Below are 16,702 nucleotides of genomic sequence, written 5' to 3' on the forward strand. Positions count from 1 at the left end.
ACCCACAGTTCCTAGACGAGCACGGGAACTTCTTTTCCTCACTGAAATGCATTTCTCAAGTGGGCACCTCATGAAATAACACACCCTTCGCTTTTCCTAAAAAGTGTCCTCAAAGAGTCAATGAACCACGCTGTGGTGGGCATTGTAAATTCTGGATGTTGCAGTATAAAGGCTGTGCGGAGAAACAAAGTGAATCTTGTACCTTACTGGGCAAGAGGTGCAGTTATATATCTCCATGATCCACCTACCTTAACTGCTGAAAGCTCAGCCCTTTGTCCTTCTCCTGGGTATAACTGGGATGGGCTTTTATGACCATCCCACTGGGTGCAGACAAAGAAGCACCCCCATATTGCTGCACAGTGGTAGTGTCTTTGCACCGTGGACACTACTCCAATGACCTTTCTCCAGGGTGCCCCCTCTTTCCATCTCTCCCTCCCTATAAGTCCCTTCTGTCCTGCCCAAAGGTGCCTCATGCCCCAACTTTCACTGTTGACATAGCAAGTTCCCCCTTTTACCTGTCTCTGAATGAAGGGAGGAGAACTAGAAGCTGCTCCTAAGGCCATTCTACACTAGGAAATTATTTTGAAAATACTAAATGTGACTTAAGAATTCCCAGTTTAACAAATTTGAAATTGCATGTCCTCACTACAGGGAAGAATCTAAATTAGTCCAAGGCAGTCTCCATTAATGTGGACATGCTACCTTGGACTTAGAGCTCCAGGAAATACTCTGGGGAGCTGTGCGAGGCCTCCCAGAGGCCACCTAGTTCAAATTAGTGGCACCGGAGCATCCACGCTAAGGCTATGTCTACACTGGCAGCTTCTTGTGCAAGAACTCTTTTGCGGAAGAGTTCTTGTGCAAAAAACACTTCCAGGAGAGAGCGTCTACACTGGCATGTGCCTTTGCGCAAGAGCTGTGCTTTTGGGCAAGAGCATCCATGCCAGTGTAGACGCTCTCTTGCGCAAAAAAGCTCCGATGGCCATTTTAACCATAGGGCTTTCTTGCGCAAGAAATTCATATTGCCTGTCTACACTGGCCTCTTGTGCAAGAACAGTTGCACAAGATGGCTTATTCCTGAGCGGGAGCATCATAGTCCTTGTGCAAGAAGCCCTGATTTTATACAAGTAGAATGTCAGTTTACTTGCGCAAGAACACATGGCCAGTGTAGATAGGCAGCACGTTTTTGCCGCTTTTGCGCAAGATCACATCAATGTAGACACAGCCTAACGTTATTTTGGAATTAGTGTTATTCCTGATGAAAAGCAGGAGTCCAGAGTTCGAATTCCATGGCCTGTTATTGCGGAATAACGGGCTCGGTAGAGTGGATGCAACACTAATAATTCAAACTTGTGGGAGTTATTTCAGATTAAGGTCCTAGTGTAGACCAGGGCTAAGAGAGTACCAGGGGTTCCTCCTGCCCTCTGCTCAGCTTCCATCTGTTGGCCAAGTTCCTGCCTCTCCCAAGCTCTCCCACCCTCCAACCCAACAGAGCAGGAGAGAAAAACCCCGATAGAGATGGCAGGAAGAAAAGCCTATGGCCTGAGCTCAACAGCTCAATGAGTGGTCAGCAGCACCAGGAAACACAGTGAGTTGAGAGGAAAGTTAGCTGTGTGCTGCTGCGTAACACAGCAGCCTCAGAGTGGTCCCAGCTTGTCTTCCTGCTCCTCAACAGCATGTTGTTGTCTCCTGACATTGTGAAGATGGAGCATCATTGTGTTGGGTTTTTCCCCCCCACCTGTAATTTCTTTCCTGCTCCTGAATTTCCTTGGTAACCCACAGTCTGGGAAGGTCTATTCCACTTGGCAAAGCTGGCAAGGTCCCGTGCAAGAAAGGATGTGGGTTGGGAAAGTTTTGAGGAAATGCTGAAGGTTGCAAATAAGTGAGGCAACCTTGTTGTGGGCTCAGAACTTGAAGCTGAAAAGCAGGTGCGTGATGCGGGCAAGGAATATGGTCGTAACGAAGAAGGAGAGAATGAACTGGTATCTGAGGAATATTGCCGGATATTCTGCATGGCAGATGCTCAGTGCATGGGTGGAGGAAACAGAGGTTGGGAGTTAGCTGGCTAGTCTCTGTGGTCTATACACACATACTCAACCTAAACCCCAGGAACTCTATGTAACCACCACTAGGGGGAATTTGGAGCTGGGACCTCTAGAACTTAGTATAGGAGTCTCTACCCTTTGAGCTAAACGCCAGCTGGCTCTGAACCCATGCTGCAGAGGTCTCTTGAATTTAGCTGTTGCTGTGGCCTAGGTGCCACTGCAGTGAACCACACAAGGTGTGTGGGCTACATCTATACTCTGCACTGGTCTTCCCACTTAAAAGGCAAAAAGGCAGATGGCAATATACATCTAAAAGGTTAAACAGGTGTGTGATAGACAATGATCATTATTGCTTGGCTCTTGTGCTACAGGGAGAGCTGCAACAATGTCACATCCCACTGTGACACCAGCAATAACCCGAGGCAATTCTGGGAAGAAATCAGTCACAACACAGGACCACCAATTAATGCCTGCGGGACATTTATAAACAAATCAGCAGCGAAAGAAATATTTTTTTTCCACACAGATGAGATTTCTTTAAACCAGGTTTGAATGATTGGTTTCCTGGTGGATTTTAACTTTGTTCTTAACTGTTGTGTTTCCTGAAGTGGGGGAAAAAGGAATAATGCTTCTAAATAAATGATCAAGACTTGATGTACTGCCAAGCATCTCTACTAAAGGCTAGAAAAATGGTCATTACAATTAAAACTAACGTGAGACTGTGTGTATGTTTTTCTTCATGTTGTAACAGTGTTTCTTTGGGGATGCCTTTTTCTTAAAAACTAAATAACAAAAGGATTGATAATTAGTAGGGCAATAACTGTAGCCATAATAAAGATGGATTGCTAGACTGAATGGTTCCCTACTTCCTTAATAATGATTGCATGATTGGCTGCTAGTGCCATTTGCACGGCTCAAATGAATGCACAGATGTTCCTGAAGCTTTTGTTCCCAACTTCCCAAGCCTTTTAACCCCTTCAACGTTGAACAAATAAGATAACAACCTGGTAGCATTTGTTTACATGCTAAACTGAATGAAGTGTCTGCTGACTGAATGCAAACAGCAACATGACTGTATCTGGTCAAGCTAGAAATTAAAATCTCTAGCTGTCAGTTTTTGTGATGTATTTATAAAAGCTAATGGTTAAATGCCATTCCAGGCCAGCTGTCTCAGATTTACTGAGCACAATGAACCCACAAAGAAACTGGGTGTACATTTTGTATCTCAATCTCCCATTAAGCGCGGCCCCAACTTACGAACAGCGTTCTGCGCTTACGAACAGCACGGTCCCATTGAAATGAATGGGGTCTGACTTACGAACACATCGAGTTACGACCAAGTGCTTGGTACGTAACTCGTTCGTAAGTCGGGGACTATATGTCTTAGCAAGAGTGTTGTAAGCATAACACCAGAAGCAATATTTCTGCAGATTAGGCTACAATTGGAGTATTGCGTTCAGTTCTGGGTGCTATACTTTAGATGTGGACGAATCTGAGAGAGTCCAGAGAAGAGCGATAAAAGTGACTAAAGTTCTAGAAAACATGACCTATGAAAGAAAATTGAAAAAACTGAGTTTGTTTAGTCTGGAAAAGAGAAGACCGAGGGGAGACATTGTAACAGTTTTTGCATACATAAATGTTTGTTACAAGGAGAAGGGAGAAAAATTGTACTCTCTAACCTCTGAGAATAGGAAAAGAAACAGTTATCTTAAAATGCAGCAAGGGCAGTTTAGGCTGGACATTAGGGAAAACTTCCTAACTGTCAGGTTGCCTATGGAGGATGTGGAATCTCCATCACTGTAGATATGTAAGAGCAAGATAGACAAACACTTGCCAAGGATGGCCTATACTTAATCCTGGTGTAGTGACTGGGCCAGAGGTCTCCTGAGGTCCCTTCCAGTCAGATAATTCTATGATTTTCAAGAGCAGCTTCTGAAATTATCCTAAAATGCATGTCAAGTAACCTGTAGGTGCAATTTGGTAGGACTTTTTTTAGCATTTGGTCTGCCTTAAATTTGTATAAAGCTAGGCAAGTCTGAAGTACAATCCGCAACTGACTCGTCCCTGCTGAGATATGAAAGTATATACTGTAAGGTTATATACGATGCTGTATTTACAAAATCTCAGTAGAATAGCCCAAGTTTCATCCTTGAGTCTGTATTTCCTGGCTTCTCTTACGTGTTAGTTAGTTGTCCATTTGGTTGGTTGCTTTTAAGTCAGACCTTTAGGGCTTTGATATGTTTTGAGCTGCACCCATGTAAATATAGAATAATTACTCTGAAATCAAGAGCAAGACTGCAAATTTACACTGTCATCAAGAAGAGCAGAATTTAGCCTTGTGCTGCCTCCCCACTCCTACACAGTAATGTGGCAGATTTGCTGCATCTGTACAGCTCCTCAGACATCAGCCCTACTATTGAAGTGACAGCTTCCACAGATCAGGAATTCTTTGTAATACTGCAGCATTCTACCTACGCGGATTCTTCGGTACACCAGTAGGGCCCAGTCTACATTAGAGACAATGGGCCTGAAAAATACCACCATAAAAAACAAAGCTGCTTTTCTATTGAGAACACTCGAATTCTCCCCAAGATCATACATTTCTATAGATTAGAATAATAACTTTTAAGGAGCCAACCTGATTTTTTTTTTCTTTTCCATTTTGCAGAAACAAGGCTGCTCTTGAGCAGAACAGGAAAAGTTTTAGGATAAAACACATTTTACAACCAAGGTATAAAACTCTGAACTATGGGTATCTAATGGAAATACTGACAGTTCATTAATTATACAACAGCAGTAGTAGGTGCTGCAGAAAGCACTCTAATACACATAACAAATCCAAGTTAACAACCACTTGACCTATTTAGATTGGGCTTCTACCTGGAATTATTGAGCTTGGATTATTACTCACCGGTATTTTGTAGAACTAAGGAATGTCCATTAAATCAGTAATGTTAAAAAGATCATAAATCAATTACATGAGCCAGATTTTTACTACATATTGTATCACAACTTTCTCGTTTAATGTAATGATGCTAACATAAAAGGTAACAAACAAAATTCCCAAACGCAAATGTGCTCAAACAAAAAATGCGTAATTGTTGTGTAATATAAATTAAAAACATTCTAAAATGACAAATTCACATTTTTTTCCCATGGAGATAAATCAAAAGGCCAAAACTATAAAAAAATGAGCATCAGAAATTAGGCTCTTAAATCTTTATGTGGCATTATCAGGGAAATGATCTGCTCTTGCAGTCTTGAGTGTTTTGAAGCCCCACTGACTTTAGTATATAAATAACATAGTTCAGGTCCTCAGTTTAATTATGTGATGGCAGCTTCTGGATGCTCAGAATTTCTGAGAACTGGGTTGCACCATCACAGAACACAGATGCTGAAGGAAGTTAGTTGGACAGATCTTGGCGCCTCAAGAAGAAAGGGGCAGCAGGCCAGGAGACTCATGAGTGACTCTGGACCTCTCTATTTCTCTCAAACCAGAGAGCAAATTTAGTGTGGCGTTTGATCGCATAAAGCTTTTGGTTCAATCAGTTTCAGGACTGCAGGGGGATGGGTGGTTCAGGTGCAGGGAGGTTCTTACTGCGTTGATTTTACCATTCCAGTTCACCTACTCATTGCAATGAAATGTCATCTTGAACACTAGATCATGAACCATTTCTTCCCCAAATTAAAGGCCTCTTCCAGAGCCTGTTGAAGTTAATGGGAACCTTTCAATGGCTTCATTAGGCTTTGGATCAGGCACTGACTGAACCAGGTTCAGTATTAGTAAGAATAAGGAGATAACATCTCCGTGGAGCAGGATAAAAATCACTTTTCAGAAACAATAAGGTTACGTCTACATTGCCCAGTCTTGTGCAAAAACATATGCAAATGAGGTGTGGTGATGAATATCGCCGCACCTCATTTGCAAACTTAATGAGATGCCATTTATGCGCAAGGGGCTTTTGCACAAGAAGGAACTGTCTATACTGTTCCTTCCTGTGCAAAATCCCTCTCTTGTGCAAGAGTCGCTCTGCTGCTTATTTTCAGAAGGAACAGTGTAGACTGCTCCTTCTTGTGCAAAAGCCCCTTGTGCAAAAATGGCAGCTCATTAAGTATGCAAATGAGGTGTGGTGATATCCATCACCACACCTCATTTGCATACGCTCTTGCGCAAGACTGGGCAATGTAGACATAGCCTAAGAGTGTAAGATCACTGGTACCCAAGTGGTTAGTGCATCCATCCCACGTGACTGCAAATATATTGTCTATTCATTGTTGTGAAGTAAGAAATCAGAGCTTTCCCATACTATACCTGTGAGGTAGGTGTTGTGTGAGGAATTGATGAAATAGTGAGACAACGGCTGAGACATATCTTCATTCAAATCCAGTTTCTCAGGTGGAACGACGCCATTCTCCTCTCCACTCAGGTATCGCATAAATCCGTCCACTGATATCTGTCCTGGGAAAGCACAGATTTGGTGGAATCACACATTAATTAAGAACATAAGAACGGCCACACTTGGTCAGACCAATGTTCCATCTAGCCCAGTATCCTGTCTGCTGACAGCGGCCAATACCAGATACCCCAGAGGGAGGGAACACAACAGGTGATCCTCACATGATCCCTCTCCAGTCACCCATTTCCAGATAAGCAGAGGCTAGGGACACCATTTCTACCCATCCTGGCTAATAGCCATTGATGGACCTAATCTCCATGAATCTATCTAGCTCTTTTTTTAACTCTGTTAAAGTTCTAGCCTTCACCGCATCCTCTGGCAAGGCGTTCCACAGGTTAACTGTGCTCTGAGTGAAGAAAAACTTCTTTTTGTTTTTTTGTTTGTTTTAAACCTGCCACCTATTAATTTCATTCGGTGACCGTCTGGTTCTTATATTGTGGGAATAAGTAAATAACTTTTCCTTATTCACTTTTTCCACACCAGTCATGATTTTATAGTCCTCTGTCATATCCCCTCTTAGTCTCCTCTTTTCTAAGCTCAACAGTCCAAGTCGTTTTAGTCTCTCTCTTCATATGGGACACATTCCAAACTCCTAATAATTTTTGTTGTCCTTTTCTGAACCTTTTCCGATGCCAATATATCTTTTTTGAGATGAGGCAACCATATCTGCACACAGTATTCAAGATGTGAGAGTACCATGGTTTCTAAGCATAGTATCGTCGGGATACACGTATTTTCCATTCAATGCATATTGAGAATGTGGCATATGAGAAAGGCCATATGATGATCACATTAGTCTAGTTATGAATACGGACTAGATTTATACTATTTATTGTTTGGTTTTAGTATTATTATCCCTAAATGCTCAGAATTGCATGGAGTGATCTACACACATGACCTCAGTTGATGTCAAAGGGATTAGATTGCCTAATCCATTATTGATTTGGAAATTAGGAGGATAGTCTAGTATAGAGAGACTGTCCTGCCATGCTTTTGATCTCATTCCATTCACTGCAATGAGATCCAAACATCAGAACTCCCCGTGTGTCCCCTACACAAGATGTCATAAATAGTGCTACTTTGCCATTTCTTTGGGTTTGTTCATTGACTCATTTCCCCCACCCTCCATATCCTCCAGAGAGAGTCAAATCCAGGGGCCCTAGCTCAGTTTGCTTTCAATTCCTTACATTGACTGGGAATTTGTCCAAATAAGGATAGAGTAAAAATCACTTCTGGAGGAATTAATTTACCAGGAATCTGAGGTGCAGAAGACCACAGATACAAGGCAATCAAAAGGAATTGGTATATTCTCTTTTATCGATATGTTTCCAGTATGTATATTTGAACTCAGACTAATTAGCAAGTGGGAGTTAGTGTTCTGTTTCATAATTATTTCACTTAGGTTCTAATTTTTAATTCCAAGCACAAATGACAGTTGAACACTCCTTTGAAATTACCGGACCAATTTCAGCCAGGACAGAAATGGGATCTACACCACAAACTTAGGTAAAGTTATGCCTATTTACACAGAGCTATCGACCAATAGGCTTTGACTTACTCTGTATCTGACACACATATCGGTACTGGGCCAAGCCATAATATTCCCTCTCAATGTCCCCACTCCTCGTTTTATTATTTTAGTTTTCTAGTTTTCCTTCACAGATTGATGGATTGTAGCAACCCAAAAGCTACAGGCTGCTCCCATAGTGCATTATACAGTTTTTCCTTGTACATGAACATAAAAAATTCCAAGCTGGAAGAAGATGTATTTTAATGGGCCTCTCCAAAGTATCCTGTACGATATTTCTAATGGCAGTAGCTAGAAGGTGTGGACGATCTGGGGTTCTGCTCCTAATTCTGCCACTGTCTAAGTGTACGTCCACAGTACGCAGCTTTTAGCAACTGGGCTGTGTTGACACAGCCCTGCTGCTAAAAGTCGGTGTGTGAAACTCTGCTTTTGGGGGGCAGGTTGCTTTATCAGCAGGAGTGCTTTACTACTGGCAAAGCAGCATTCACTTGCTCGGGTAAAACTTTGTTTTTCATGGTTTTTTTTTTTAAGTAACCAAGTGCAAGTGTAGACATACCCTAAATCTGTGACCATAGCACAAGTCACAAATTCTATGCTTCAAGCAACCTGACTGTAAAAAAGAAATAGCACCCGGCCTCCCTCCTTTGTCAAGTCCTCTGAGATTATCAGATAAAAATGTGCGCGCTCTCTCTCTCTCCTCCTTTTCCTCCTCCTCTGCATAAAGTAGCTATTTTAAGTCTGAGCATAGACTTCAGGATTTGGCTGTGATCAGAGAGGAGGACGTGGCCATACACCAAAGGGCGCGAGGTGTGTCATGGATTTCAATTCCGATATCTTGTTTTCATAGCCACCCATGAGCATCACCCCACATGAATCTACTTCTGTGACAAGGAGCGTAGTGTGAATACAAACCAGCACACTCAACCTTCATTCCCCAGACAACTGTAAGAAGGCTGAAAGGGGAAACACTGAGCACATGCACAGCTTGAACATGGTAATCTGGCTACAGACTTGGCGGGGAAAGAAGGGGGCTCCTGGGTTGCTGTGACACAGAGCAATCAATCACCAACAGCCTGGGACCTAAATGCTTTCCCTTTCACAGCTGGTGCAAACAGAGTCAAGAAGCTTCCTCAGGCTTCAAGCCCAGTGAATTACCAGGCAATCAGAGGGCTGGACTCTCTGCTCAGTACAAGGACCTGCCCAGTTCAGATGAGTTTTGCTGTTATTAGATCCATTCGTAGGGCTGCACGTGTCTCCCCAGCAAGTTTGGGCCTGATCCCAAACCCAGAAAAGTCAGTGGAAAGACTCCGAATGACTTGGCTCTTAGTGACATAAATGGAGAGTGAATACTATTCTCCTACAGAGTTAACATCTTCCTGTGACAGAGTCGGCCTTTCCTGGGCCCCACTTGAATGTTGGCAGAGTTTCTTCTCTTCCAAAGTCATTTCTTCTTTAGGAACCTTACTCCAGTCTTTCTGGATTTCCAGATACTGGGACCATCCTCTCAAGAGCACTTTCAATCTGAGTTTTCCTTTAAGAGAACCTATGTAGGTCTCACTTGTTTACAGTAAAATAGTGATAGAAATGTAGCCGTGTTAGTTTGGTGTAGCTGAAACAAAATACAGGACTATGTAGCACTTTAAAGACTAACAAGATAGTTTATTAGATGATGAGCTTTCGTGGGCCAGACCCACTTCCTCAGATCAAATAGTGGAAGAAAATTGTCACAACCATATATACCAAAGGATGCAATTAAAAAAATGAACACATATGAACACATTTGTCCTTTTCATATGTGTTCATTTTTTTAATTGTATCCTTTGGTATATATGGTTGTGACAATTTTCTTCCACTATTTGATCTGAGGAAGTGGGTCTGGCCCACGAAGGCTCATCACCTAATAAACCATCTTGTTAGTCTTTAAAGTGCTACATAGTCCTGTATTTTGTTTACAGTAAGTTAGGTTTGGTTAAACCTTGAGGAGGGTTTATCTTCAAATCCGCCCTGCAGAGATCAGCTGTTAGCGGGTCTGGTGAGTCCTTGTGGGTTGTGGTCTTCCTCCCAGCAACTTTGCCTGTAAGTCACAGCAGCTTTTCTCCTGGTCGTTGCCCTTCCTGTGACAGTTCTCCCTTTTAAGCTTGCTTCCCCAAGTGGAGCATGCTTTGCTTGTTAGCCATCCCTATCGGGAGCAGGAAGGGGAATGCCCTGTCATACCCCCACTATAGCTCGCTATCTCACCCACACCTCAAAATTCCCACAGAGTCAAAATTCCTACACAGGTGGTGTTAATGCGGTGAAGCCTCCGAGCCTTGTTAGCCATGCACCTGCATATCTCAGCAGCTAGCTCACTGCCACAGTGGGCTACGTCTTCCTCATCACAATTAAGCAGCCTGCCTCTCAGATGCCGAAGCAATTACTGCGGATTTTGCAGCGGCGGGAGTTTGGTGGGGGAATGCAGACAGCAGACGTCAAAGATGCTTTTGCTCCTGGTGCTACAGAATAGACGGTTTGTTGAGGCCAAGCAGTGCGAGGCAATTCTCCGCAGATGGCCATCCCGAGTAAAATGACTGGAAGGTATTGGTGTGGTTAGTTCTCAGTTTTCTTACGCATACAGGTTAGACCTCCCTGGACTGGCACCCTCAGGACCTGACTGGTCCCAGAGGAGGCATTTTGCCGGACCAGTGAAGGTGATTTCTGGACCCACTCCACTGCTCCCCTCTGCCAGTCCTGACTCAGTCACTGGCTTCCCAGACAGCTCCCTCCCTGTTGCTGGCACCCACTTCTCTGCCAGTCCCCACTGCCATACTGGGTAGGCCCACCGCCTCTGCGTGCTGAGCACTGCTGCATGTTGGGCTCCTGATGTCCTGCCAGCCCACAGGGCTCCCAAGCACTAGCCCTTCACCAGGATTCTCTAGTCTTGGAACATCCATGGTCCAGTAGGACCATGGATGTTGCTGGACTAGAGAGTCCCAGTTTAGAGAGTTTCAACCTGTTTTACAAGGGGAAAAAAAGTGACCTGCTCTTCCATCAGCATCTATCGCATTTTATCTGGGTATTCAGTAAAGGAAAACTGGCCCTACAAGAAGACAAGTCCACAGTGAAATTGCTTTTCTTTATGCTCCTCCACAAACAGGATACATTGCTAGGCCTGAAAAGGAGCAGGACAAGAAACTGAAGAATAGGGTTTGTTCATACAGCCCTTCCATGGGTAATGATTCCAACAGGCATACATTGCTGTATCTTTACCTACCTCACTACCCAAAGCATTCTTTTCCCTTTAACTCAGGACTTTAGAAAAGTTTAAATTTAATTTCTTTAAAATTTCTTTAAAAATCTATAGACTCTCTCTGCAGCTCCCTAATATTAAGTGCAGCATTCTGCTGTGAAAAGAGAATTAAATGGGCTTGTTTCCTTCTCACACACCATTACTCTTACTAAGAGCTCAAGAGGTCAAATCATTCCCTGAGTGGTCTTAACACTTTCAAATAATGCCCTTGGTTATACCTCTGCAACTCCCTTGCCTTACGTGTGACTAAACTGGGGTAGCTAACTAGAATTTAGAGTCTGATCCAAAGCTTGCTAAAGTGAGATGAAAGACTTTCATTAATTCCAGTGGGTTTTGGATCAAGTCTATAGTAAATAATTCCACTGATATTGCTAAAGAGGGAACAGAATCCAGAAGACACATTCTTAGTTGTGTTGGCACTGGAGTAAACTACACATTAGCTATAATCACAAAAACTATGTCCATAAATCTCTTGCAAGTATCAGATGAGAGCTCTTCCTTTACAGAGAGGCTACGTCTACCCTGGCACCCTTTTCCGGAAATGCTTAAAACGGAACAGTTTTCCGTTATAAGTATTTCTGGAAAAAGCACGTCTACATTGGCAGGATGCTTTTCCGGAAAAGCACTTTTCCCGGAAAAGCGTCCGTGGCCAATGTAGACGCGCTTTTCCGGAAAAAAGCCCCGATCGTCATTTTCGCGATTGGGGCTTTTTTGCGGAAAAGACTACTGTGCTGTCTACACTGGCCCTTTTCCGGAATAGTTTTTCCGGAAAAGGACTTTTGCCCGAACGGGAGCAGCATAGTTCTTCCGGAAAAACACTGACAATTTTACAGTAGATCGTCATTGCTTTTCCAGAAAAGCAAGCGGCCAGTTTAGACAGCTGGCAAGTTATTCCGGAAAAGCGGCTGCTTTTCCGGAATAAGTGGCCCAGTGTAGACACAGCCAGGAAGTATATCGTTCAGTAGAGTATATCACCAGGACAAAATTCTTTCCCATTGAGATGGCTTCTCTTTAATATACGTCAATGTTCAGAACTTATTTGCAAAATTGCATTTTCATGGGATAATACAGAAATGTTCCTGCTGAAATGCTCACCCAGCTGATGTCAACAAAAACATACTTTCTCTTTCCATTCAGATCATCCCCTTTAAACATCTTTTTCTCAGACCTCTCCTATCATTCAGAGAGTATTTGCTTAGTTTAAAGACAAGAAAAAAGTGCCATGTGTATTCTCTTTGTGAAAGCTAATGACTAACACAAGTATCTTTTTTTCTCCCATGGACCCACTATATGGGGGGGAGGAGGGAGCGGGAGTGGTGGTGATGGTTTTTCAGTTGCATGTTATTTGGCTCCCAGTATGCATGCCCATGCACAAACACTCACAGACGTGTGTGTGGCTTTGGTTAAGTGTGGTGAAAGCAGCATCCTGGGAGTGTGTCAACAGAAAATCGTCCCATATTTTATCATATCAAGAAGTGGAAGAGGTAAAATACTGGAAATTATTGAGAAAAAGCATGTAAGGTCCTGCAGGATACCTGGAATAATAAACTTCAAAAAATAACGAATAGTCTTGCAGCACCTTGGAGACTAACAAAAAATGAGGTGCTGCAAGACTATTCGTTATTTTTTTAAGTATTTTTTAGTTCGGGTATGTCTATACTGCATTCCTCTTCTGAGAGAAGGATGCAAATGCAGCCGAGCAAAATTGCAAATAAAGCACAGATTTGAATTTCCCAAGCTTCATTTGCATAATTGCATCTGGGCGCTATTTCGAAATACCCTATTTTGAAAAAAGAAATGCAGTCTAGATGCGGTTATTTCGAAAGAAAACTTTTCTTTTGAAATTACCCTTACTCCTTATAAAATGAGGTTTAAGGGTAACTTCGAAAGAAGGGTTTTCTTTCGAAATAACCATGTCTACACTGCATTTCTTTTTTCGAAATAGGGTATTTCAAAATAGTGCCTGGACGCAATTATGCAAATGAATCACGGGAAATTCAAGTCCACGCTTCATTTGCAATTTTGCTCGGCTGCGTCCTTCTCTCAAAGGAGGGTGCAAGTGTAGATATACCGTTACAGACTAACATGGTTAATCTCTGGAATAATAAGTACTTCTGCTATGTGTGTATTATCTGTAAATTAGGTAAAATTTTTAAAAGCACCCGTGTGCTTAGGATCCTACCCCACATTTTCAAAGAAATTACAGATCCTCAAAAACCTCAAGGCATCTAAGTTACTTCTGAAAATGGGACTTAAGGTTATTTAAATTGTTTAACCCATTATCATAATATCTAGGCATTTTATAAAGGGACATGAGTTATCTGATAGGAGGAATTCTCCCCTCGTTTCCTTTTAAGTCACTTTCTCCCAGGCTAAGTCCAGACTGCAAGCCTCTTTTGAAAGAGGCTGTTTCGAAAGTATCTTTCGAAAAAGCCTCTTTCGAAAAAGAGCGTCTAGACTGCAAGCAAGCCGCTTTTTCGAAAGAAAGCAGCGAGTGAGTCTGGATGCTCTCTTTCTAAAAAGCCCTGTTGGCATTCAAGAATGCCTTTTTTCGAAAGAGCACTTTCGAAAAAAGGCATTCTTCCTCGTGAAATGAGGTTTACCGCCGTCGAAAGAAAAGCCGCATTCTTTCTATTTAATTTCGGAAGAACGCAGCTGCAGTCTAGACGCAGGTGAAGTTTTTTCGAAAAAACCCCTGAGTCTGGACACAGGCCCAGTGATCAGCATCACAGAAAAGTTGTACTAAGCAAAGCTGATCACTTTTTTGATCATATTCATAAATTTAGCAAAGAAAGGCATACTCTAGAATTCATATCTTTGGCTATTATTGAAGACGAAATCTGACTAGAAAAGTTAATTCAGCAGAGAATGAGAAATGAAAATGAACTGAAGGGTAACTAGAGATGGTTTCCCCTGTCTCTGAAGCCTTGAACTGGATTGTATAGGATTCTCAGTGCTAGGGCTGGTTTCATTTAACATCTTCATTAATAATCTGAAAGAAGTATCAGCAACTTGACAAATAAACTGACAGATATTACACTGGGAAGCTTTGTGAATAGGATGGGGCAAGAAATACTTGGAAATCAGCAGTCCTGAAAAAATGGAGAGCAACCCTGGATGAGTTAGCAATGCAATAAAGTGGTAAAAAAAAAGCCAGTGTGATTTGGACTGCACAGGATAGAGATATATCAAATCACCAACAAAAAGGGTGACAATACATAGCCTCAACCACACCAATACTAATACACCTGCACAACCTTATCTATGAGTAATCCTGTTAGATTCATAAACTTAGAGGTAAGCATGTGTTGGAAATACTTGGAAGACTTGGGGTCTACATGCTAGTGCTGAGTCTGGACTTCTCACGATTGCAAAGTGTTTGTAATCTGAAGATAATTTAGAGAACAGCAACAGAAATTATTAATAATAGTTTGCCCTTATACAGGATAGAACTTTCTATCCAAGCATCTTATAGGACTTTACAGGAAGGCAAGCATTATTATTCCCATTTCATAACAGGAACTGAGCTATAACAAGATTAAATGACCTGGAAAAAGATCTTATGTCCCCTGAATCTGTCCCTTGTGCACTAACCACTAGATGACATTGCCTCCTGAAGGTACGTAGAAAAATAAGACAAACGAGAGTGCTCAATATGTATAACCCGTGAAAACAGTGACAGGAGGAATGTCATAACTGTCAACAAAGGTTCTGAAGTGTAAACAACAAGGATGGGGAGGAATTGTTATGGTGGCCAAAGGCAAAAACAGTGAAGAGCAATGAGATCAGAATGAGCAATGGAATATTTAGGATGTGTACTGGAAAATTTTTTTGCAACAGTGAAAACGATGAGATTGTGGAATAGTAGTGCAACGGATGTGGCAGAGGCCCTGTTGCTTGAAACATGTAAAATTAGACCTCATATAATATCAGAGAACAGACTGTCGTGTTGAGAGGATGGTAACCATACTTCGGATCTTAGGAGCTGAATTTCCCTCTAGCTGTGGGGTGCCAGATCTCCCCCCACTGACCCAAGTCCCAACCCATTCTACCCCTTCCCCGAAACCTCATTCCCTGACCTACTTCTTCCCTGTGTCTTTTCCCAAGCATGCCCCATCTTGGCTCCTCCCCCTCCCTTCTGGAGCTTTTGGAACACCGGGAATCATCTGGTCATAGCATTCCAGAAGCACTGGCAGGACGGGGGAGGGATTGATAAGCAGGGTTGCCAGTGGGCGAGACACAAAAGGGGGAGGGATGGAGAGGAAGCATCCACTAATTTTTCTAGCTCTATATCACCCACAGAGCTGGATCATTACATTTCAAGATAAAAAATAACAAACTGAATTCTGCTCTGAATTACACCCACCCAACAACCCTCACACTTACACAGACTGTAAACACTGCTCCAAAAAAAGCAGGTTCACTATAAAATTAGAATCTTGCAGAGGAATCTGAACCAATAACACAGGAGAAGAGGAAGATTCCTTGCCATATTGCTGCTTTGAGATATTGTAACAAAGAATGGTATTTTCTAAGCAATTTCCAGAATAAACAGTTGGTGAATGACAAGTAGGTAAGGAGCGAAAACAAGGTTGGAAGAAAAAAAAGATGTCTGTGCATAAATTGAGTTCATAAGAGAAATTGGTCAATATCAGTTAATCCATGTAGAAATAAGACTCCATCCTGCAGCCAAGGATAGTCAGATCTAGGATATTTTCAGGAATAAGAGCTAGTCAAAAAAAGAAAGAAGAATTTGCCTGGTTTGAGTTAGAAATCTATGTCACTATAATTTCAGCTGGGCAAAATTGTTTGGATGAAACATATTTTGCCAAAATAACACAGATCCAAGTCAACTGAAAAATTATGTGCATTTGTGTGAAATTCAATCAGAAAAACAAAACAAAATTTTCCAAAAAAGTCAAAAACTGCCTTTTGACATTTCTTTAAATGAAATATTTTGATTTTTCAATTCAAAATGTTTGTTTCAAATTTTACAATTTTATTTAAGAAAAGTTTTAAAATGGAGAATAAAAAAAACAACAAAACATTTTATTTTTGTTTCAACAAAACACTTTGTCCCCAAACAATTTTTTTTTCAGTTCATCAAGCAAAACAAATGAAAAATCACTTATTAGCACAACTCTAATAAAAAATGAAGCCATCTCCTTTTTATCATTTAAGATGAAATCAAGGAAAACTCTCTCAGGCTAATTGGCTGAATGAGAAAAAACAATGGGGGTGTCTACACTGCAGCTGGAGCTCAAAATAAGTTATGCAATTTGAGCTATGCAAATTGCGTAGATTATTTTGAGTTAATTTTGAAATGGCTTATTCTGAAATTTGGCACTGTCTACACAGCACTTATTTAGAAATGAATTGCTATTCCGAA

At 41.8% G+C, this 16,702-nt stretch overlaps 1 protein-coding gene across 8 annotated transcripts in view; it reads right to left on the reverse strand.

Moving 5' to 3' along the window:
- The window catches only part of PLCB1 (phospholipase C beta 1), a 771,739-nt gene that overhangs the window by 260,582 nt on the left and 494,455 nt on the right, over positions 1 to 16,702 (reverse strand). For all 8 annotated transcript variants that reach the window (XM_075925687.1, XM_075925686.1, XM_075925693.1 and 5 more), the window contains one exon: positions 6,355 to 6,501. In XM_075925687.1, the coding sequence (XP_075781802.1) occupies positions 6,355 to 6,501 (147 nt within the window). The remainder of the gene's footprint in view (positions 1 to 6,354; positions 6,502 to 16,702) is intronic.

Source organism: Pelodiscus sinensis, chromosome 3, assembly GCF_049634645.1.
Source record: "Pelodiscus sinensis isolate JC-2024 chromosome 3, ASM4963464v1, whole genome shotgun sequence".
In the NCBI taxonomy this organism is placed as follows: domain Eukaryota; kingdom Metazoa; phylum Chordata; order Testudines; family Trionychidae; genus Pelodiscus; species Pelodiscus sinensis.